Source organism: Apteryx rowi, unplaced genomic scaffold, assembly GCF_003343035.1.
Source record: "Apteryx rowi isolate R43461 unplaced genomic scaffold, aptRow1 scaffold_99, whole genome shotgun sequence".
Taxonomy (NCBI): Eukaryota; Metazoa; Chordata; class Aves; order Apterygiformes; family Apterygidae; genus Apteryx; species Apteryx rowi.
In genome coordinates, this window is record NW_020451304.1 from 1,316,346 (window position 1) to 1,337,743 (window position 21,398).

A 21,398-nucleotide genomic window follows, 5' to 3' on the forward strand; every position below is an offset into this window, starting at 1 on the left:
TTGCAGTTGAGGTACCGTTGTATACGCTGCCGTAGCAGCATTTGTTCTTTTTTTTTCGCCCACACAGCCARGTTGTGTTTACCATACAAAGGGATGTCTCATTGACTGTAGTACAGTTACAACTGCATCTGTGTTCTGTCCATACAATTTATTTATTGCCATGTTTAAAAAAGGAAGGCAAGGAGGGAGGRGGAAGGACACACAAAGGCAAACAACAAACTCCTGCTCACCTCTAGTCAATAAATTTTATTGTGAAATAGGAAAGCTTTTGTGAATGTAAACTTTTGCGAACATGTTTTGTGGCTGCTAAAAGAGTTAGGTGAGATTGCTCGGAAATTTGTTTTACTAGGCCTGCAGACAGAAATCTCTGGCTCTTGTGGTGTGCAGAGCTTTTGAAAATGTCTTGCATGCTCATGTTGGTTTCCCTGTGGCTATTTTGAACTGTCAGCAGTGAAATGGGCTTGTTTTTAGGCTTCTTGGAAAAGCACCGAGAATAGCAGAGACTTTTTACAGTAGCTCACAAATAATGTATTTCTTGTCCTTTTTTTTGCTGTTGAGAGGTTATGAAATGGCCTTTGAGTTTCTTGGAAGATTGATATGGAAGGCAGGTTCGTGTCAGTAYGAGTCAACAGGACACCAGCACCTCGTTCTAAAGGTTGATGGGAAGATGCTATCCCTGAGCATAGCAGGTTCTGGTCCATCTCTTTTGTGTTCACCTGAYGTTTTGCATTTTTTGCTAGTGAGTGTTTTGTACTTGTGTTGCAGCTCCTAGTTGAGGTTCTTAGAGTGCTTTTCCTCTTTACAGTAGGCCTCACAGTGTCTCCAACTAAAGAATCTGGGGCTTTTAAATAATGATATATGGATCTAAGAGTTGATGTGTTCAGGGTCTGGCAGGAAGCTGTGGCACTGCGAGGAATTGGACATAGATCTCTAATTTTGTGTCTTAAATAAAAATCTGCTTTGTAAACAGGTTGTTAAATTTCACCCGAGGTGGGACCTTAATTCAGTATCGAAATAGCTAAATACTAAAACAGTCCACTAGCAGCGTAATTATACAGGTCAGAATGGTACACATACATAACCAACAAAAACTGAAATTCATACCCTGAGTATGGTTGGCTTTCTGTATTCAAAAAGCACAGTAACACCTGTTCTGATAAGACTGAGTCACTTTTTCTCTTAATACATGAATTCAGTGTTTTGTTTTGTATGAACTATAATGCATTCTGCCTAATCTTAATTTGCAAATATTTCTCATTTTCTATTGAATCTATTTTTAAAACAGGACTTGAAGCATATTTTTCAGTGTCTAACAAATGCCTGGTTTGTTGTTTGTGTCTCGCATATAGATAAAATTTGTTCCAAGTTAGCTCTGAAAAAATACTTTTTTTGAAAAAATCAGCTTGCAAGAAACAAAGGAAGATAGCTTCTTTCCTCCTTGGGGAACGATCATATTCTATAACTTCTAATGAGATTTTAAAGGCAAAACCTGTCATTCTTCTGTCAGATTCAGCCACAAGGATTTCTGTAAGTCATGATCCAAACTTCAGTTCTGGGCTTTTACAGAAAGTGTGGAATGAATGATGATGATAATGGTGATCTGCGTGAAGCAGCCACTAGAGAGGGAAGTATTGTGCGTTTCCTTTGCCAATCACAGTCGCCTGTTTGCTACACGACATGAAGAGCTTCATTTTCAGATCTGGGAAGGCGTGTGTGGTCCAGTGCTGGTGCAGGAGAAATTGAGAAGGAAGTTCTGGATTCTGGCTGAGAGCGGCGTAAGGAAGCACACAGCTCATGCGTGTCCTCTGCGGTAATACGAAGTCCTGATTTACAACCTCATGCTTCTCCCATACAGCTAACATGCAGGAGAGTTGCACTTAACACTGATATAGTGCACATGCTTGCTAATGTTCTTGTGGTTATATTTGAGTCCTCTCTGCTGTGGGGAGAGGGTCAATGTGTATTTTGTTTGCTTATCACTTAAAGGCAGAAGGAAGTACTGTATGAGGATGGAGAATGTCTTTGTTGGTGGAAATGTGTGGTTCCTCCATTATGGTCTGTGTTAGCAGCATCCTGTAATTTGATAATCGCTTGGCTGTTGCGGGTTTGCTTTGGATGGAAGTCATCTTTGCCAACCTTAATACCTTCATGTTCACATAAAAACACACACACTCTTATTTGTAAATAACCATTTCTTATTTTATCATAGCTGCTGTGACATTATAGATGCTGCTCAAGTATGTAGGAAGAAAGTGATTTTAGTTTATGCTGAAAATAAAGGATATTTTTGAGGAAGGAATGTTTGTTTGCTCTTTTCAATATCTTGTTGAAGAAAGTGTTATCTTTGTGAATATTACAGTAACTGTTAGAGTCCGTGTTGCATTTTGAGAATCTGAATATCCTGGACAAGTTATGACTTTGATGACTATGCTATATTTACCTGTCCTGTGATCTTAACTGCTGCAGGTTGTTAACTATAGCATCCTTTGCTTCCTCTCCTAAATGACTGTGCAGATTTATGCGCTGTGAAACATAACTAAGATAATATCCCAGACTGTCTCTTCATCTCCGTTACCCATCAATATAGTATTAAAAACCTTGGAATTAGAAGGTACTATATGAAAGGAGAAAGAAAATTAATGAAAGGTCAGAGTGCTTTCGTATAGTGAAAATTCAGAGGAGGCAGGTAAAAAGTTATTCAGGTCACTTTTGAATACATGCAGGCTGATTTTTCCTATTTCTTCCTGAAGTGCCCATGGTCAAAGCAGTATCTCATCTCTCTCATAACTGACCACTAGCACATGGGTTTCAAGCACAGCCAGAAATACTCCTTTGAAGCTTTGGCCARCCCTGCCACTCATCCAGATTTGTCTTTTCTACATCTTGCCTTAGCCTTAGAAGAGGTCTAGAACACCTGGCAAGACCTACTTAGGTCTGTGTTGTCTATCAGCTCCTGCCACATTTCAAAATACAGAGTTAAATCTAAAAATAGGCTTAATAAGAGGTGATGGCTTTGAATAAAGTAAAATAAGCCACTGATTTGGGTCATGACAGGGAATTTATATCACTAGTTCTCTCTTCCAGCTTTCTTAAACTAAGGAATTCTGCTCTGTTATGAAAAAAAAAGAAAATTAAAAGAAATGGTGATAAATAAATGGAATTTATTTAATATAAATTGTGGTCTGTTTCCAGTGCTCCCCTTAGCTGCTTCCAGGATTTTGACCTTGTGTGTGTTATGCGATCAGTCAAGGTGTTATTGAATGCTCTGCAGTTTTTAATTTATCTTCACAGTATTCTTCAACGGTAGAAACCTGTCATCCAGTATTATCCTTTAAAGAAGGAGCAACTGTGGCCTCGAGTGATTAAATGTTTTACCCAAGATTATGTCAGGAATTTGTGGTGAGCCAGATATTTCACTTGATCTCCTCTATCATAGGCTAGCTCCTTAATCATGAGACCAGTTTTCTATTGTAAATTTGGTCAGAAAAAGCTAAACCTCTGTAAAATGAGCRGTGTGCAATTTTTGTCTGGTGTCGGAGTGGTTATGTGGCTTCAGTAATGTTTGTAAAGTGCTTTGATATGCTTTGGTGAAGGGCAGAGTGTTAATAATTAAAATTGGAAGGAAGTTCTAAAGTCGTATGGGGGATGACGACCATTTTCTGGTCTGTTAGTTAACAAAAATGCAAAACATAAATGGACGAATCAGCAGGAATTTAGTTTAACGCTCCCTTCCCCCAACCACCTGCATGAGCCGAGTACAAAAAGCAGCTAATTGTCTGCTTTGCAGTCGAGATGAAAGAAGCTAGTCCTAGAACAGGAAAGGCTATTGAACTTTATGAAGGTGGTAAATTATCAACATTGAAAACCTTTTGAGTTAGTATCTCTGCATACTCAAAAAGTACATTATTTGTTCTGATATTCACGGTGTTTGGGGGTTCATGAAATAGCATTCTGTGACAYGAATATTATGTTTCCGCCTGTGTAATTATGAGGTCAGTAAAACTGAAACTTGTTTTTGAAACTCTACACCTTCATGGTGTTTGGTTATTGTTAAAGGGTATATTTAGTGAGGACAGGCACTGTTAATGGCTTTATCTTGGCCCAGCTAACTAGCTGTTTGCAGAATTGCACAGTGATTTGCAGTGGGCCGACTGTAAGAGCAGCTTCATGTTTGTCCATTTTACTGCTAACAGTTTCATTTGCAAAGTGCAAGCAGGAGCAGGCTGCTTGCCAGCAACAGCTTCATTCAGATTAGGGCTTTAGTTCAATTATGTCCAATTAACTTTTATTGCAGATAGCAGTGATAATTACTTGCAAGTCAATTTTTTGGCTGTGGTTATCCCAAGGCTAAAGGCTGCGCTTGATGGATTTTAATAACTGAAGTGACGTATAGCTTTTCTTCTTTTTTTTTTCCCCCCCTTCTTTAGGCCTCAATTAGATGAAAGGTCAGAAGCTATGTAAAAATCCATCTTACAATTAAAGCCAACTGTTCTGCTCTTCAGCAGATGTGTAGTATTATGTTTTAAAAGAAGCTATTGGGACCAACCTAAAAAAGACTTTTTAAACTCTAAGATCATAACCTTGAGCTTGCTGCTCCTTTATCCAGAGAGTGGGTTTGATGGACCTGATGTCGTATGTGGTAGTACCTGCCTGCTTTGAGCTGAGCGCTGCTTTTTTTTTTTCTTTTCTTTTCTTTTTTTTTTTTTTTTTTTACTGCATTGCATTCTGTTCAAAATTGCTAACTGAGGGCCTTTAGTGGTAGCCTTTGGGCATAAGGAGTGTGATATGAACAATATTCTATTTAAGTACTGTTACCCCAAAGCTTCTTCATTTTCGTCCATGTTGAGCATTGCCGTCCTGGCTTGGGGAGAAGAACAGAGCTGTACTTCAGCAGGTGCTCTCCCTCTCTGAAAGCAGACCGTAAATTTAAATTTTCTTTGCCTTCCAGTCCAAACTGTTTAATTTTGTCTCCTGAGTAACATTRTAAATGGAGGTCAGACTAAAAGGTGAAATGGTTTACAAGCAAAATCATAGTTAATTAAACTGCAAGAAACAAAAATTGATTTTGATTGAAACTGTTGCAGGGGTCTGCAAAGGGTCCATCTGAATTCACAATGCCAAAAGGTTCTGTGTTGCTAGATGCTGACAGTGCACTTCACTTGATACAAAAGGCGAATTTCTATTGTTCAGGGCTCCTATTTATTTACCCCCAAATACACTTGACGCTATTGTGATTTATTGCCATTTCAGAAGACTACCTCTCTGCACGTTATTTTGCGGTTTTCCATTTATAAAGCATTAAAAGGGTATGATACCAGCTGGTGATGAACACAGGGCTGGTTTGGTAATTTTTTATAGGAAACAGTAAGGTTTCTCTCTGGCTTTGCAGCAGTCCTGCGCAAGTGGACATTCGGGTAAACGCCCAAGAGCAGAGGGTGTTAAAAGGCTAGAGAAAGGCAGGAAGCCTGCAAGATCAGTCAGCGCTGCCAGCCCAGACACTATCAAGGGAGGCATGGCTGACTGAAGAAATTATATTGAACACTAAGGTTGGCAGGGGGTTCAGCATGTGCGGCTGACATGAACAAATTCAAAAAAACCCCTAGATTTTAGGTTACTTTGGGAGAGGGAAAAGGAATGAGTCTCATTTGGTCTTGAGCAGCCTACCGGGGGGTAAATGAGAGACTGAGTTTCCCTTGGAGCATGAAAATTGGCCCGGATTCAATTATGTTTCCTGGCAAGCTCCTATAAACATTTGTACCAAAGAAACTTTACAACCCTCGTTAGTTTTTGTTTTTGTTTGGAGCATTTATATATGCTGAACTTGGAATGTGCAGTGTGTGTTTGGGGTTTGCTATAAATACTGTCAGTGCTTATGGAATTTCACGTGGCTACCTCGTGAATAATAAGGAGAAGTGAAGCATATCAGTCAGCCATAAGTACTTAACAACCCTCGCACGGCTTACGGGACCCCAGGGTGCTGGAAACTTGGAATAGTTTGGAGCTTTTCTTTTGTGTGGGTAGATGCTCCCGCTTCCTCTAGTCCCCAAGCTTTGTGAACAAGTCTGCAGTTAATCTTGGAATTTGAAACATGCATGTTTACTTCCATGAATCTAACTTTAGACTTCACCAGCTTGCTTTCGTCTAAACCAGCTCAGTTTCCCATATTTCACTGGCCAGGGATGGTTTGTGGGGAGTGTTTCCTTGTGTGTGCTTACCCCATAAGGCCTCCTGAGAGTTTCAGACACTGCTGTATTTAAGAACTTGGCAATAACTCTGAATATATGGTCTGTTTATATAATGATAAAACTTGTGTTAGAGTATTAAAAGTTTCCTAGCTGTACTGAGTTGCTTTACATCTAGGATTTACTCTGGGTTGCAGAAGTCTCCCCTGGTCTGGGGAGCATTTGGTCTGGCAGAGACAATATTAAATCTTGAGTATCAGCCAGAAAATAATATACATTTTTTTAGAAATTTATTCAATACAGACAGAGTCATGATCAGTTTTGCTGAAACTGATTCTTAGCTGTGTAGGGAGGATTTCTGTATGCCATGGGAAAAGCTGAGTTTTTCAGTCTTCCCCCTTGACCTGATAACTTCAGTAATGAGAGATCTCCCCCTGAAAATCAGTGCAGGATGCACAGTGCTGCCAAGACCAAAGAAATACACGGAGATGAAGGTAAGGCARAACGTAACAAATGTAGGGATGTTGTAATTATCCCCAAACCAAGCACTGTAAATCCCTGTTATGTCTAACATGTTTTGATTTAATATTAATAAATCTTAGGAGAAAAAATCTGTTTCGGTGCCTAAACAAACTAACTATTTTGTAGCAAGTCCTGCAGTACCTGTGCTGTTAGATTATATCCTACAGCTAGATAAGATTAAAATTGCTTCAAAGGGGGGCATTTATTTATTTATTCTAATGATTGCTTTTCTCTAGAAATGTACTTTWTTATATATTTTTTCAAACTTCTTGTACTCCAGACAGAGCTCATTACACTGCGTTTGGTGGCATGCAGAACCATTTAAAAAAACARTAAAACTTAATTTGCCAGTCTAGTAGAACAGCAAATTAACCAAGCTTTTACAGCTGCCCTCCRTCGCTGGGTGCCCAAGCTTACTGGTCAACTTAGTCTCCGGTTTGCAGCTAACGGGTTTAGATGATGGCGTTGGCGAGTCTGGCAGGGTTCTTGCCTCGCCGTGCCAGTTCCCGTTCCCCCAGGAGCGCTCCTTCCATAGCCCGAGGGGCCGGGGCCGCGGCCCTGCGGGGAGCTGTGCAGGTGCTGGTGCCCACACAAGTTGCAGCCACGGAGCCAAGTCTCTTAGTGAGAATTCTTGACATGCCGTGTTCAGTTTGTCTCCTGCTCTGGACTAATTAGGAGCAATAAAACTGAGCGCAAGCGAGGATGATGGGCCGCGCTGCCTTTGTGCCAGGACCCTGAGCTGCTGACCCGAGACAGGGTGTAGAACAACAATCTGAGACAGCCATTAATGCTTACCTTAATCCCAAATACAGTTTATGCAGAGGGTTTCAGTTCATTTTAACTGTATGGCTTGTCTGAATTGGCTGCACTAGTTCATGCTGAAGATCATTCAGGACAGAAAAAAGAAGAAATCAGGTGCTGAATATCTTAAAGGGAATAATTGCTAATTAATTTCTAACCAGAACTAATGGACTTACTTGTAAAGATATTTAAAATGCATTTGTTTTCAAAGACTGAGATGTAGGTTTGGAAAAGCTATACTAATTTCATAGAGAACAAAAATTGGAAAGGATTTTAATTATAATAAGGAATTCAGTGATAGCATTATGGTCATCATTTCTATGTAAGTCTGAATTTCTTTTTTTAATGCTCAGCAGTGACCTAGATGACATCAATTTGATTACTGCAAATCAGGCTAAGAGAATGATTTTATGCTTCCACTTAAAATGATTTTTGTAAGTCACATCCTTCCTTTAAAATTATTATTGTCACCCCAATCTTTTATGAACCTTTGGCATTGCCTAAAATGATTATCCGCCTGCGGGAACAACTCACCTTTATGGCGCGCTCTAAAATATTACCCTCCATATTGGAGATAAAGCAAAATTCTGACTTCTGTGAATATATGTTTCGACCTTCAAGGAAATACTGCTATCTTATCGCAGAAGCCTGGCTATTCTGAGTCGAATGCTTTGACCACTCTTAATCACTTGTTCCCTCTCTTAATGTGCCATTATCCTGTTTATTGCTGTGTGTGTGGCACTGAGTCTCTCTGTGGCACTTCAGCAAGAGGCTTACTCATAAGAGTCGCAATGTTCAGACTATAATGAATGCTAATGAGTGAGCAGGTGAGCAAACCCTCTGCATATCTTGCTGTAGGAAATGCTACTTGTTCAGTCAGAGTGCTTTTATTGCTGCGCTGTACTGCAGAGCTGCTTTTCTCTCTTTCAGGGCTGTGCACGAAACAGTCATCAGTTAAGTAATATTTTAGACACACTCAGCTCTTTTTGGCCATGAAGTGATGTAAAGTAATGCTGGACTGGCATCAGGCATCAGTGGAGTAAAGGTTGGATGCTCAAGTGAATATGATAATGATGTGATCTGATGATTTTGTGACTACAGTGGAGGCTCTTAATTTTGTTTGTCTGCTTTTCACTGAGAAGTAGGTCTTGGTTTTGCCAGTCTTCTGAAGTTGATGAAATGAGGAAAAAAGGAAAATGCATTTTTTTTCCTGCTGACTCTGGGCGTTTCTGTTGCTTACTCAGGTAAAGCTCTGGCAACTTAAAGTGTTTATTGTCTTCTCCTGATGAAAAGGAGTTGGATTCTTGTTTTGTCTTTTGGGTCTTGCTGGGCATCATTGGGGGTAAGAAACTGCTGCCCGCAGGATGTTTGCAAAGTTTTCACTGAATACTGCATCCTTTAAGCTGTGAATGCGTCAGGACATCAGTGTTCGTTTCTTAAGAGGCTTTGAGAACTCCACCTCTTACAGGCTGTGAAAAGAAAACCCACGTTTAGACTTGGAGAGTTTACAGCTATGAATCTGGAACTTCTGGCAATGCAAATGGTTACTATCTCTTAGTGATTAAATGAAGAATGAATGTAAAGTAATCCTGTTGGTGGTGTGCCTTGTCCGAACTCTGCACTGCTTGGTGAGTTCAGCCGCTTTGATTCTCACTGAACTCTCTGACGAGCTGTTAATTGCAACGGATAGCGTGAATGAGGCTGGGCTTCCGTAATGAGCAAGAGCAGGGAGTTATCAAGCTAGCTTTCAGTGTCCAGAATTATTTTTAATTGTTAGTCACACTGGCACCCAACTTGCTTGGTCAACGGTGCTTGGTCAACTTTTGAGAGCATTTATTCCATGAAGATGCAGACATTTTCATAAATTAATATTTGCACAAGATTTCTTGGTAGTTGGTTTTGATCAGCCTTTGTGTATGGACCGAGGAGATGCATGTAAACATGGAAGCTAATGAATTGTATATGAGGAGTAATTGCTGCTATACGGGTAAGCTTTAAGTCCATGCTATTTGCTGTATTTGGTGTACTTATTCCTTGAACATTCTGACTTGTRACAATGATCTGAGGTTAGGCTTCAAGTTAAAGGCTTTAAAACTTCTCTGCAGAGAAATCAGCTTTTGGAGCATTCTGGAATTTGCTGCAGAAATACGATGGCAGTTGTGCTTTCCAGAACAGAGTCTTAACTTCCCTACCCTGTGTGTAATTGGCTCTTAAATGTGAAGGGCTTCACATCATTTTATGCAATGCTAACCAGTCTGGTTCTTTTGAAAGTTGCCTCTGCAGGGTTTCTTCAACTCTGGCTTCTTGTGTCGGTCTCAAGCTTTCTGCTTCACCTGTTATGATCTTTGAAAGCCTCTCCAGTTGTTTTAATTAGGGTTTGCGAAACAATGACTAAAATTAAACCAATCTGTAGTTTTTGAAGTCTTCAATCCTTTCTCAGTTTCAGGGACCATATAAAATCCCGAGCTGTTTCTAGCTCTTCCTTAGGCATCTTGGCAAAAGCACTCTTTGTATAATTGGCATCGATGCTTGCGGAGATCTGGGCAAGGAGGAGAAGTCTACTGATTTCTCCAGCTTGGTTAAGCCACCTTGTTTTCCAGAGCTTTCTAAAGTACTCATGGTTGGCTGTGTCTTGTGCGTGTCCCAGGAGCTACAGTAAAGGGGATTTGAGTAGGGGGTTGGACCACATGACCTCTAGAGGTCTTGTTCCAACTAAAATTTCTCTGTGATTGTAATCCCAGTAATGTTGGGAGACTCTGAGCCAGAGGTAGCTTTTGTTGCTGGAAACATATTCCCCCCTTGTATTCATAAGCCGATGATGGGATTTGAGGGTAGCTGTGCAGTGTTTATGTATAAAGATGCTTTAGTGCTTCATGCATTCATTCTGAGGTTTAATTTCATAAATTCTGAAACTCTGGAATGCAGGATGGTAGATGCTCTGAAATTTCTTTGTGTAGAAGCCCTGTCTTACAGTTTATCTGAGGGCTGCACAGATAACTAAAGGCTTGTATAAAATAAGGGAAGTTGTAGCCATTCATCTTTCACACTAATGGACCACAGAAATTACAAGCTGGAGCGTGCAGCTTAATCTTGCCACAAGGCAAAGTGCTGCATGCTTTGCCTTCAATTTATGCATGCTATGCCTTTTTATTAAATGTAAAAGAGCAGTTGACAGGATTTTTCCAGTGAACCTGCTTTGGCTATACCTGGTAGATAGCCAGTACATTTCAATATATAGTAAAATGAATGTTAGTGGTTTCTTTACCATTCATAATAACTATCTTTGAAATKTGAGGAGAGTTATGGATTATCCTCTGCGTCTCAAACAGCAGAGGAGTGAGAAAGGCGTTAGTTACGTTTTAGTTTTTAAGTGTGTTAATCGCACAGCCGACCCGCTTTGCGAAGTATTTCCATTGTTGTTAGGAGACTGAGTGAGGACAGTATGTAAAGGGCCCGAGCAGTGGTTGTGCATCTTCGCTTGGTCAGGCCTTAACGCCCCGATGGCTCTTTGCCTCTTTCTTTTCTGTGTTCCTCCTTGTATTATAACTTTGAATTGTCTCTCTGTTGTTGCAGTGTGCAGAGGAGTGAATGCCCCATGTTGTGTTAGTGCCTGTCTGCCATGCTGGCCTGTCTGCCAGGACCAGGTGACCTCTCCTTTCAGCTTCTTTCTTACACGCAGATGAACACTGGACTTCAGAAATGTGAGTGACGTTTTGTCTGCAGGATGTGGTTAACTGTTAAATCTGGCACTGGTACAGCTGTGAAATAACCATTTAGGATACAGTGGAAAAACTATTTAATGTTAGAGTCTTTGTTTTGTTACGCCTTCAAGGCATCCATCCTTAATGGCTATGAGAAATAGCTATGAAGGTTCAAGTGTGTGCTGCAAGCTCTCTCCCTCCCCCCAGTCCCCCCCGGCTTTGTAAAGGTCAATTTTAACCATAGCAAGACAAAATGCAAGCAAAGTTTCTGTGAGATTCTTGCCTCCTTGCTAAAAACATTTTGTACCAATAGTGTGCCAGTTGACTTGCTTCTTAATACAACTTTTTCCTGCCTCTTTCATTTCCGTGAAATGGAAACCAATAAAAGTCAGCTCAGGCTAATGCAAACCTGTTGAGGTCAGTTCTGTTGTTCTACCTAGCTGGGGCATATACTGCAAATATTAGTGATCTAGCCCAAATTACTAATGTGCAAAGTTTCTGTCTTCTTTCTGCTGTCTCTTTGGTGCCTCTGAAAATGTCTGCAGAGTACTATAATAATTCATTTTTGATAACTTCAGTAATTTATTTTGACGGTTGTACTGGTATTTTAAGAAGAACTTGTGCTTGGGAACACGTGCCTATTTGCTAGAGATTTTTTTTAAATGTTACTCTGTCTTTGCTCTTTTATCACTGAAGTTGCACCTTGATTGTTTAGCTGAAATTTCAGATATTCCAAGGTTTGTGCATAAGATCTGTGTACTTGGTTCTTAGGGCTGTAACTTGTCTCTTGCCTTTGTAGTGGGCATTTGGGAAATTTCTGTACCTTCAGTGTGTTGATGGAATCATTGATGCTCTTTAAAATCAAGTAATTTACACTCCAGTTACAGCTAAATTGTTAATATGTTGAGATTTGTGTCACACTACTGAAAATAACTAAGATAATATTGCAGTTAAGGGTAACGTTCTCAAAGTCCTGGACCTACCAGAAGTGACTGATGTTCTTCAGGTACAAATGTGTGCTCCCCCACAGTACTTGAGCAGAATTTAGGACAACTCCATGGGCTTGTAATTGTAATGACACTTGTRGTATTTGTAAAAGTCTTTGCTCACAAAAAGACTTCATTAGATGGCATGAAGGTAGGCATTCGCCCCTTTTCCTTTTCCATTTCCAATATGAGTTTTGCTGACCAGAACATGCTTAAATATTCAGAAGATGGGCTGTTGTTGTGAGAACATGCCTAGGTTCTTGCATTACATGGTTTCTTCAGTGGATKGGAAAGGATTCTGACAGTGAAAACTGATACGATCCTTTAGGTTTGTAGGAGGGTCATTGTGCATAATTCAGGTATTTGTTAGTCATGCATCTTACAAGGCAATGGGCTAGTACCTGGGCAGTTTTTTAACCTGATGGTCCCTGATGTTCTTTCCAAGAACTGCTCATCTCCATGCTGAAAGCATTGCTGTATCTTGCTTAGTGAAGAGTTTAAGGTGCTGCATTTAAAAGAATTTAGGACATAAAGTAGCTGGCAGGCACTTGCTGGTGGTGGTAATGCTTAGCTGTTCCAGTTTGTTCTGATTTATATGGGAAATGAAACTGCTCTTACAGACCTTGCCCACCCCTACTGCAGATGTGTGTAAGATTAATTGGTGCATTTCTCTACATACTGTATATGCACAAGTAGTCTAGCCCCTGGCCAAAGGAAAGCTGCGTTAATGAGAATTTTTAATGAACAGTGACTTGTGACTTTTGATTGAGGGCTGGAAGAGGACCTTAACAGTGCCGTTCCTGTTACAGAAGCCACAGAATGCCACCTGATAGTGTTTATTCAGTCTCTTGGTGTTTGTTTTAATAATTTTTAAGTGTAGTTTTCAGGATCAGACTTTTTTCTCGTGCTTAAAAATCCACATTACTTCAATTACTTTTTTTTTTTTTTTTCTTATCCACTTTCAAATAAGAGGCTTTTTTTCTTAAAGACAGCCTATGGAGTAGGAGTTCTGTAGACAAATATACGAATATTTTTCCTTCTGAAACTGACCGCTAAGGGACTGACTCCGTATTGATATTCTTTCCTGTCTTCCAGTGACCCAAATGTAAATCTGTGAAGTCAATCAAAATGCTTGAGGCAAGACCGTACGCGCAATTTTCCCAGCTATGGTTGGATATAGTGGTGGTACCTCAGGGCCTTGGAAGAAAAAGGTTGTTTTATTTGGATAGTGGTACAAAGTCAAGGCGAAAGGTTTTTCTTGGGGAGCTTTTGTAGTGGGGGAAGTAAAGAGAGAAGAGCAGGTTGAGACTGAAGATGGATTCATCGACTAAAATTAACTCCTTTCTAAGGGTTGAGGGCTCTTTCAGTAAAGCTTGTAGAGAAACTGCCGCAGTTGAGATTTTTATGCAGGAGATGGGCACAGCTGTTCTTTGCTCGTCCCAATGCAGATGCTCTGTTTAGGGTAAGAATCCTGAAGGCCTGTTTGTATTTTATTTAATTTAATGAAAATTTAACCATAAGCAATTTTAAAAGCTGTGGGTTTTAAAGCCTTAATGTAAAATGCACTTAAGAGAAGATGTTACATCAGTGCTGAGGTGAGGCAGAAAAATACATCTCATCTGACAACAAAAATAGCTCCGGTGTGGTGCAACACATACAAGAATGTGAACAGATGAATTGATAGCCACAGTATTAGCTGGAGTGTGAACTTGGAGCTCACCGGTTTATTGGGGTAATTGCTCATGTGCGTAGCTTTACCCTATGGTCAACATGAAATAATTTGAGGCAGACTGCTTTTCAGCAAAAGTATTCTGCCTCGCATGTACCTAAAGATAGCTTTATGGAGCTCATCCCATAGCTTTTTTAATGTAATTTGTTCCTCTGCCATCCTCCTAATCATTTTATGGCCTGATGCAGAATTCTTGGCCATAAATGATGTCCGTATACGCAATTTTATTTGAATCTATTGTAGCTATTTTTCCATTCACTTAGTTACCTGACCTAATTGTTATTTATTGGTTTGTAGGATATTCTTGATCACCCCTTAATGCCTTTCTGCCTTCTGATGATTTTTTTGTTAACTATTTCAGTCATTGAGCCTTGCATATGGAAATACTAGTGAAGCACAAAATTTTAAACAGTGCTGGGAGAAATACAACATCTCGATCAGGCCTAAGTAGAATGGCTGAGTTAGTTCATAAGAGAAGCATAATCTTAGATGTACACTAAAAGAGGTCAGTTTGAAATGGTGGCTGGTTTCAGAAAATCGTGTCCAAGGGATTTTAAAAATGGTTTGGCATTTGATAGGATACTGAATTTGATGTTGGTGTATTTTTCAAGTTGGATTGAGGAGTTATTTTCACTCTTCAAAGGAAGGAATTATTTCAGATTCAGGATTACAGATGTGCTTTAATTGATAGATGCAGTCTGTTCAATCATTAATATTTCAGCTTTTTTCTAAAAGGTTCCACTACAGTTCCTGTATAGTAGAAAAATAAATGCTTGAGTAAAAGAATATTTAGTATCTCTTCACTGTTAATGTTTACCACCTAATTTGTTGCTGTGCCTATAGAAGCCTAAAACAGGCTAGGAAATTTTGATGGGAAACGTGTTTTAAAATATCTACCTTATTTTTCATCTGAAAATAGAAGCTTTTTGTGAAAATGGTCACCTCTCACATAAACCGTAATATAGAAGGATATGGGTTCCTTTGTCTGGCGTTGGTGGCTCTTCTCCAATAGTGTGTTGCACGCGGTCATCTATTGGGGAAGAAACAGAACATAATGAGTCTGGGACAGTGCTAAAAATAAAGCTGGGGGGGGCCGTGATAGCCTTGGTTGTTACGGCAAGGCAGTACTGATCGACTTAATTCAGAGAGTCCTCTCTGTTAGGAACAAAGCAGGTCTCTCAAAAAGAAATAGAAACTACCAGCCTGCAATGGAAGATACGGGAGATTGGAGCAGAAGGGATGTTTAGGTTAATATCAAATGAGTGTTTCCTCTGACTAAGAGAGAGGTTGGTATATGCCAGTGTTTAGACAGCACAGAGAGAGTACGAGTATAAATGGCACCGTGGTACGTGCTTTGCTAGAGATGCAAGACAGCCTGCTTGCAAAGCTTCCCATTTCACAAAAGAGATTTTTAATATTTCTATAATTATCCTTTCTTTTTATATCTATCCTGTTTTGTACTTTCTGGCCCTTACTTTCCGAAAGTGAGCTCTCTTAGAGAAGTGGTGATCTCCCTCGCYTGTGAAGATAAGAAGCTACCAGATGCAAAGACAGTGATTGAAAGATGGCTGGTACTTAGGCTTTAGCTGTAGGCTAAAGGAGCTCCAAAAGGAGCCTTTTGGAGGCAGTTTGCTTTAAAAGAATCAGAAGTGCATTTTCAAAAGGACCGTTTGCCTAGCAGCATCAAGCTTTCTRCTGGAGCACTTAGATTTTTGCAGGTCGAAGCGCCACGTGCAAGGCAAGGGTGCTCTCGGGCTCTAGAGGAGTTGGCCGCAGCGTCCCTGTTCTTTCAGCCCAGCAGTAGATGGCATGGGAGGCTGAATATTTTAGCAAAGGTGATAGGCGCTTCTTTCAGTGAACTGTTTGCAAAGTGAAAAAAATCAAGCAAAAGCAAAACCACGTTGTCAAAGCTGCAAGCCTATATTTGAAGATTATAAAATTGCTGCTAAAGTAGTAGTCTTATAGGAGTTAAGCAGCATAGCTGTGGTGAGGAAACGGCCCAACTCTCTGCTTGGAATAAGATTATAGCTAGAGAGACACAAGCATTTCCCTTGATTTCTGAAGTTCTTCCCAAAAATATACGTGACCCACTGCTGTTCAAGCTTGTAGGCCAGGTGGATATCTGCTAAATGTGAATAAGTGAAACCACACCTCTGTCTCCAGAAAGGCTTTTGACTGCGTCTGGGGAGTAGTACGTTTTTAATCCTGTGAGATAATTGCATAATTTTGCCGTTTGATACTAGGATACTGTCCCTAACAAGGTGCCACACTGAAAATTCAGCTGAAGAAATAATTGCAAGCCATAAAATAATGCATATGTAGCCTCCTTCCATTTGCTAAACTTGGACTAACAAGGACTTCCTAATGGACAAAAAGACACTTGGTGCTTTCAGATGTCAGCAGCTAGAATAGGACTGAAATTTAAATGGAGGCTTTAGTTGAAGAGCTTTGTATGGTTCCCACCTCAGCATTACATGAGTTTAATGTTTAATTCATAACTTTCTGGTTCCTGAATTAGATGCTAAAGGTTTTGAGAACGGCTTGAAGAGTTATGGGGAGGCAGCCTTAAATTAAGAGAATATAAAGCAGCCCACCACCGCAAGCGATAATAAGTATTGCAAGCCAGAGACGATTCGATGTTTATAGCATGTTACCTGTTTTTGTCCAACTGTAAACATACTCTGATCAAAACCTTGGTTTCATTTTGCCCCCTTAGGCAGGTCTCGCCTTAAGCTGAATTGAGGGTTGGATTGGTAGCCAGGTAATAAAAGGAATGAGGAACCTGGTGTATGATCTGCTGGTCTGGGAAGATGAAGTTCTTGCTTCTTGATTCCCCGGAGGTTTTCTACCCATGTTGTGTAACTTTCTCATCCTGAGGTTGATCCCTTTTTTACCAGAGTCAGTATTGATGAATTTCCTTTCTCCGCAGGGGACACTACACAGAAAATGAGATCTGCACAGTATCCTACCCCAGCAGAATTGGATGCTTATGCTAAGAAGGTCGCCAACAATCCACTGACTATAAAAATTTTTCCAAACAGTGTCAAGGTTCCCCAGAGGAAACACATACGCCGTACTGTGAACGGACTTGATACTTCGGGTCAGAGGTACAGTCCTTACCCGTCTCAGGCCACCACGAAGACAGGCCTCCTGGCGATAGTCAAATCTCCAGCAAAAGGAATTATCAAAGACTTTGACGGAACACGCACACGTCTGTTGCCGGAAGCGATGATGAATCCCCCTTCCACACCATACGTTGCACCTAGCACTTTAACCCACCCCCAGGCGCTTGCTCGCCAGCAGGCTCTCCAGCATGCACAGACTTTGCCGCACCCCCAGAGTATACCACAGCCACAGACTTTGCAGCACCCTCAGGGGATACCACAGCCACAAAGCTTACCGCACCCTCAGGGGATACCGCAGCCGCAGGCGCTGCCGCACCCTCAGAATATGCAGCAGCCGCAGGGCTTGCAGCATCCTCAGACCATGGCACACCAGACTCTGCAGCACCCCCCGAATCCTTTGCTGCAGCCAGGTTTACATGGAAGCAGAAAGATGCCGGATGCAGATGCGCCGCCGAATGTGACCGTGTCTACCTCAACCATTCCCCTCTCTATGGCTGCCACCCTGCAGCAGAACCAGCCACCGGACCTGAGCAGCATTGTGCACCAGATTAACCAGTTCTGCCAGGCCAGAGCTGGCATTAGCACTACCTCAGTATGTGAGGGACAGATTGCAAACCCCAGTCCTATAAGTCGCAACCTGCTTATCAATGCAAGTACCAGGGTATCTACTCACAATGTCCCTACACCCATGCCTTCCTGTGTAGTAAACCCTGTAGATCATGCTGCTGCTGCTATTCCTTCTGCCTCTGTTAATGTGCCCATGGTGAATATTAACAGGGTGCCGTCTGCATACCAGAATGAAATCAAATCGGTTGCATGGAACCAGCATCAGCTTGCACATCTGCAGCAAATGTGTGGGGATGCTGCTGGGCCTGCTGGACTTGCAGGGAAGCACCCTCAGAGAGAGATTGCAGGGCAGAGTTTTCCTGGCAAAACAAACTACCCTCAAGAACTGTGCATGGGCCAGTCGTTCAACTTGAAGCCCCCCATTGAGAAGCCTACACCTTCTCCACCTGTGAATGGATTGCAGGGACCCTTGCCATATACTAACGGGCACTATTTCCAGCCCATATGGAATAACATTCTGCCCACACCGAACAGTGACAGCTCTGGGTCCCAGGACCTTGCCATGCCTTTCCACGGCGGACAGCCAACAGGAGCRCCACTAGATTGTGCAGGAGGAACTCATTACAGAGCTGGAGCTGGTCCATCCAGCCAGAATAATGTGATGCAGACCATGGATTACCTAAGTGGGGACTTCCAGCAGTCTTGCTTCAGAGATCAGAGCATGGCCGTGCTGGGAAAAGTCCATCGGCCTCCCATGAACCGAGCACCTGAACCAACTGATAGTCGAAATCTTCATATTCAACACCCAGGGTATAGATAGGCTGCAGTCACTTTCACAGACAAAATTATAGGTTTAGTCTTAATTTTAATTAATAAGCAAGGCATTTTTAACTTGCAAACTTGTGTGATCATTATAGTAACCATTGGAAGAAGACATACTGTATATTTAAGAGCTTTGCTTACATGTTATCTATCTCCTTTATGCATCAAATATTTAACATGCCTTTTGTTTCAAAGAATTTCATTACACTACTTCACGCCACAGCTGTTTCCTCACCGCAGAATCCCCTTTGTGCAGCTTCTGCCTTCTGCTTAGTAACTACTTGCTGGACTGATGTTAAGTTGCTGCAGGGTTTCACAGTTGCATCTGTTCGCCAGCTCCTTAAAGAGCTGGTAGGTAGCATAGCTGCTTAAATTTCCATCTCAATTTCCTCTGAAGATTAAGAGCAACAGAATTTGTCAGGAAGCAGGGCTTATTTTCAACTCAAAAGCCCATTTCATTAATGCATTAAACATTGACCATTTGCACTGTCTAGAGGCCTATTTAATTGAAGAAAAAAGCCTACATTTGAAAAGAGCTAAGTAGGGGTATATATTTAGGCATTAATATAGGAAGAAGCTTTTCTGCTATTTCTTGCAGAGACGTCTGCATTTATCGTTTAGACTTTGTCCAAAGTCAAAAGTCTCTGGCAGATTTTTCTGACACTTTTTTGCGGACAGGGTATAGGCGGGAGGGGGGAATGGCAGTTTTAGGATGTAGGCAGCATAGCTGCCGTAGGTAGCTGCCTCCTTCTGCATCGTACTTCCCTTCCCCACTCCCCTTGCGCCGGTGTAAAAGCTAACGTTGTCTGAACCCCTTGCTGCTAGGAGTCTGGCCTTCCTGGTGTGAAGTGCTGTTCTGCGGTTTTACTGTGGGAATCCAGACCCACTGACAACTCCAAAAAGGGTTCAGCTGCTTCTCCAGTAGCTAGAATTAATTTCAGGGTGAGGAGACATAACTAGAAGCTTGTCTCCGGTGCAATGAAAGGACACGCGGAGTGACGTGGCATTATCACATTCCAGTAGCAGCTCTGATGGAATGGGCGGTGTTTGATCTGAAGTGAAGCTCCAGCCGTGAGACACTGTGGGACTTACAGTCCCATATTCTTCTACATTAAAACGCCACAGTAGATTTAATGGAACAATTCTCTTCTCTGGGAATTAGTGAAGCTATTTATAACATACCTTTTCCCAGAGTCTTGGTGCCTAACTACTTCTGTTCCTTTCCCACGTCATTTCCAGCAGCTCGTTGAGTCGGTGACCACTAGGACACTAACTGTTGGATAACCTCAGCGTCTTGTTTTCTTCAGCGTATTGAAACATACCTTTCCTTTTCAATAGCCGAATTTGTTGTAAGTAGAAAATTTCTCATCTCTGTTAATGAGACTAATACTTGAACATAATGATCACAATCAAGTTTGGAAATTAAAAAAATAAATGCATTGATTCTTTATATGTACACTGGCTAAAAATATTGCTCTACACTGTAACTTTTAAGTGTAATATTTCTGTATGAATGTCGCCTGGTAGTGTGGGTTTGAGTAGCATTGTGTATGGGTGAACCCACTGGCCTCTGCCATTCACTGGCCTCCCTCACAGCCCTTTGAAAAACAAAGCCTTAAGTATTTGCTCCTTGAACTTTCCTTAATGAGCATGGTTTAAAATCTTAAGACATCATACAAAATTAAAAAAAAAGAACTTATACAAGTTTTGAAGTGACGTCATAGTTGGCTAGAGATTCTTAAAGTTTTTCGTAAATGGAAAAATTAGAAAACATTTATTTGTATTTTTTTAATTTAGACGTGTAGTTCTGGGCTGTAACAAATATTTAGGTTTCAAAGCTTAGCAGAGTACGTTTTCTGACTCCTTGCGTAAGTTAGTACACTTAATCATGTCATTATTTAAATTCTTTTAAGTGTACTATAAACCGTTCTTTAGTGATAACTCTTTAGCAAAGTTAAGCAATTTGACTAAAGACGGATTAAATTATGTGTTGGCTTGTGTTGCCTTATATTTAAAAAGGAAAAAATGCCTGATTGTGTTATGCCAAATGATAGCAACATGAAGTCCTAATTTATTGTTTATAATCGTATTCCTGCAGTCTTTGTGAAAACTGGTAAATATACATCTATGAAAGAACTAAAATCCTGAGGCTTTTCATGCAATATTTTTCTGAATACATTATATTGGAAGCCAAGGTTCGAGTCTGAAGCTGCTTCCCGTACAGTCTCCCTATTGTCTTCCCTACCCTACTCCCCAAATTGATCTAGGGCTGTGCTATGACTTTAACATTTCCTGCTAAGTTAGTTACTGTAAGGTGTTCTGCTACCTGAATACATACCTTTTTACTAAATAAAATATTGGCATCTCCTCTGTTCGTTAGCCTGCTACAAATATGAACCCAGACTGTTATTTAAAACTAATTCTCCTGCTCTTCTCCTAAGAGGGAGACTGAATAAAACCCCGTGTTGTGGTTATTTGACAAAGTGATTTCAATGCCTAAGTTATAGTAATGTTACTGTTAGCGATGGAAGTACGCTGTGAATTGTTATGAATTGTTCTGCACTGGCAATTGCAGATAGAATCACGACCTCTGAGATTTTGCCCTGGTACAGCAGGACTGGGAAGCAAAAATATTCCTAAGACTCATCCAGGTAGGACTTTGCCATTAGCCTGCTTGAAAAATAGGAATCATTCTACTATTAAAATATACTAAAATATATCCTTTTTTGTTCTAGGAGTGAGATTTTTCTTTAAACGCAACCCTTTTCATTTCTTCTGTGGCCTATTGCTAATAGCTTCTCCTTCCTTCTCCTACCCGATTAGATCTTCTACAAAGAGAAATATTAATACTTACCTGCCTGATTTCTAGATACAACTTTTGAATGCAAACAGTCAATCCGCTACTCGCAGTAGAAGCCCAGCGTGAGGCTCTTCTGCGGATCCGCAGCCAAACCTGCACCATT

At 40.9% G+C, this 21,398-nt stretch overlaps 1 protein-coding gene across 2 annotated transcripts in view; it reads left to right on the forward strand.

Annotated features, from left to right (window-relative positions):
- FAM222B (family with sequence similarity 222 member B) overlaps nt 1-21,087 on the forward strand; it is a 44,945-nt gene extending 23,858 nt beyond the window's left edge. The window contains exons 2-4 of one of the 2 annotated variants that reach the window (XR_003251818.1): nt 11,079-11,206; nt 16,851-19,784; nt 21,011-21,087. Coding sequence is in view for 1 of the 2 variants with exons in the window: in XM_026055173.1 (XP_025910958.1) it covers nt 11,125-11,206; nt 16,851-18,433 (1,665 nt within the window). In the remaining variant the exon portion in view is untranslated. Of the gene's footprint in view, nt 1-11,078; nt 11,207-16,850; nt 20,569-21,010 lie in introns of those variants that run through there. The other variant, XM_026055173.1, reaches the window with a different exon arrangement.
- Nucleotides 21,088-21,398: the final 311 nt, after the last annotated feature.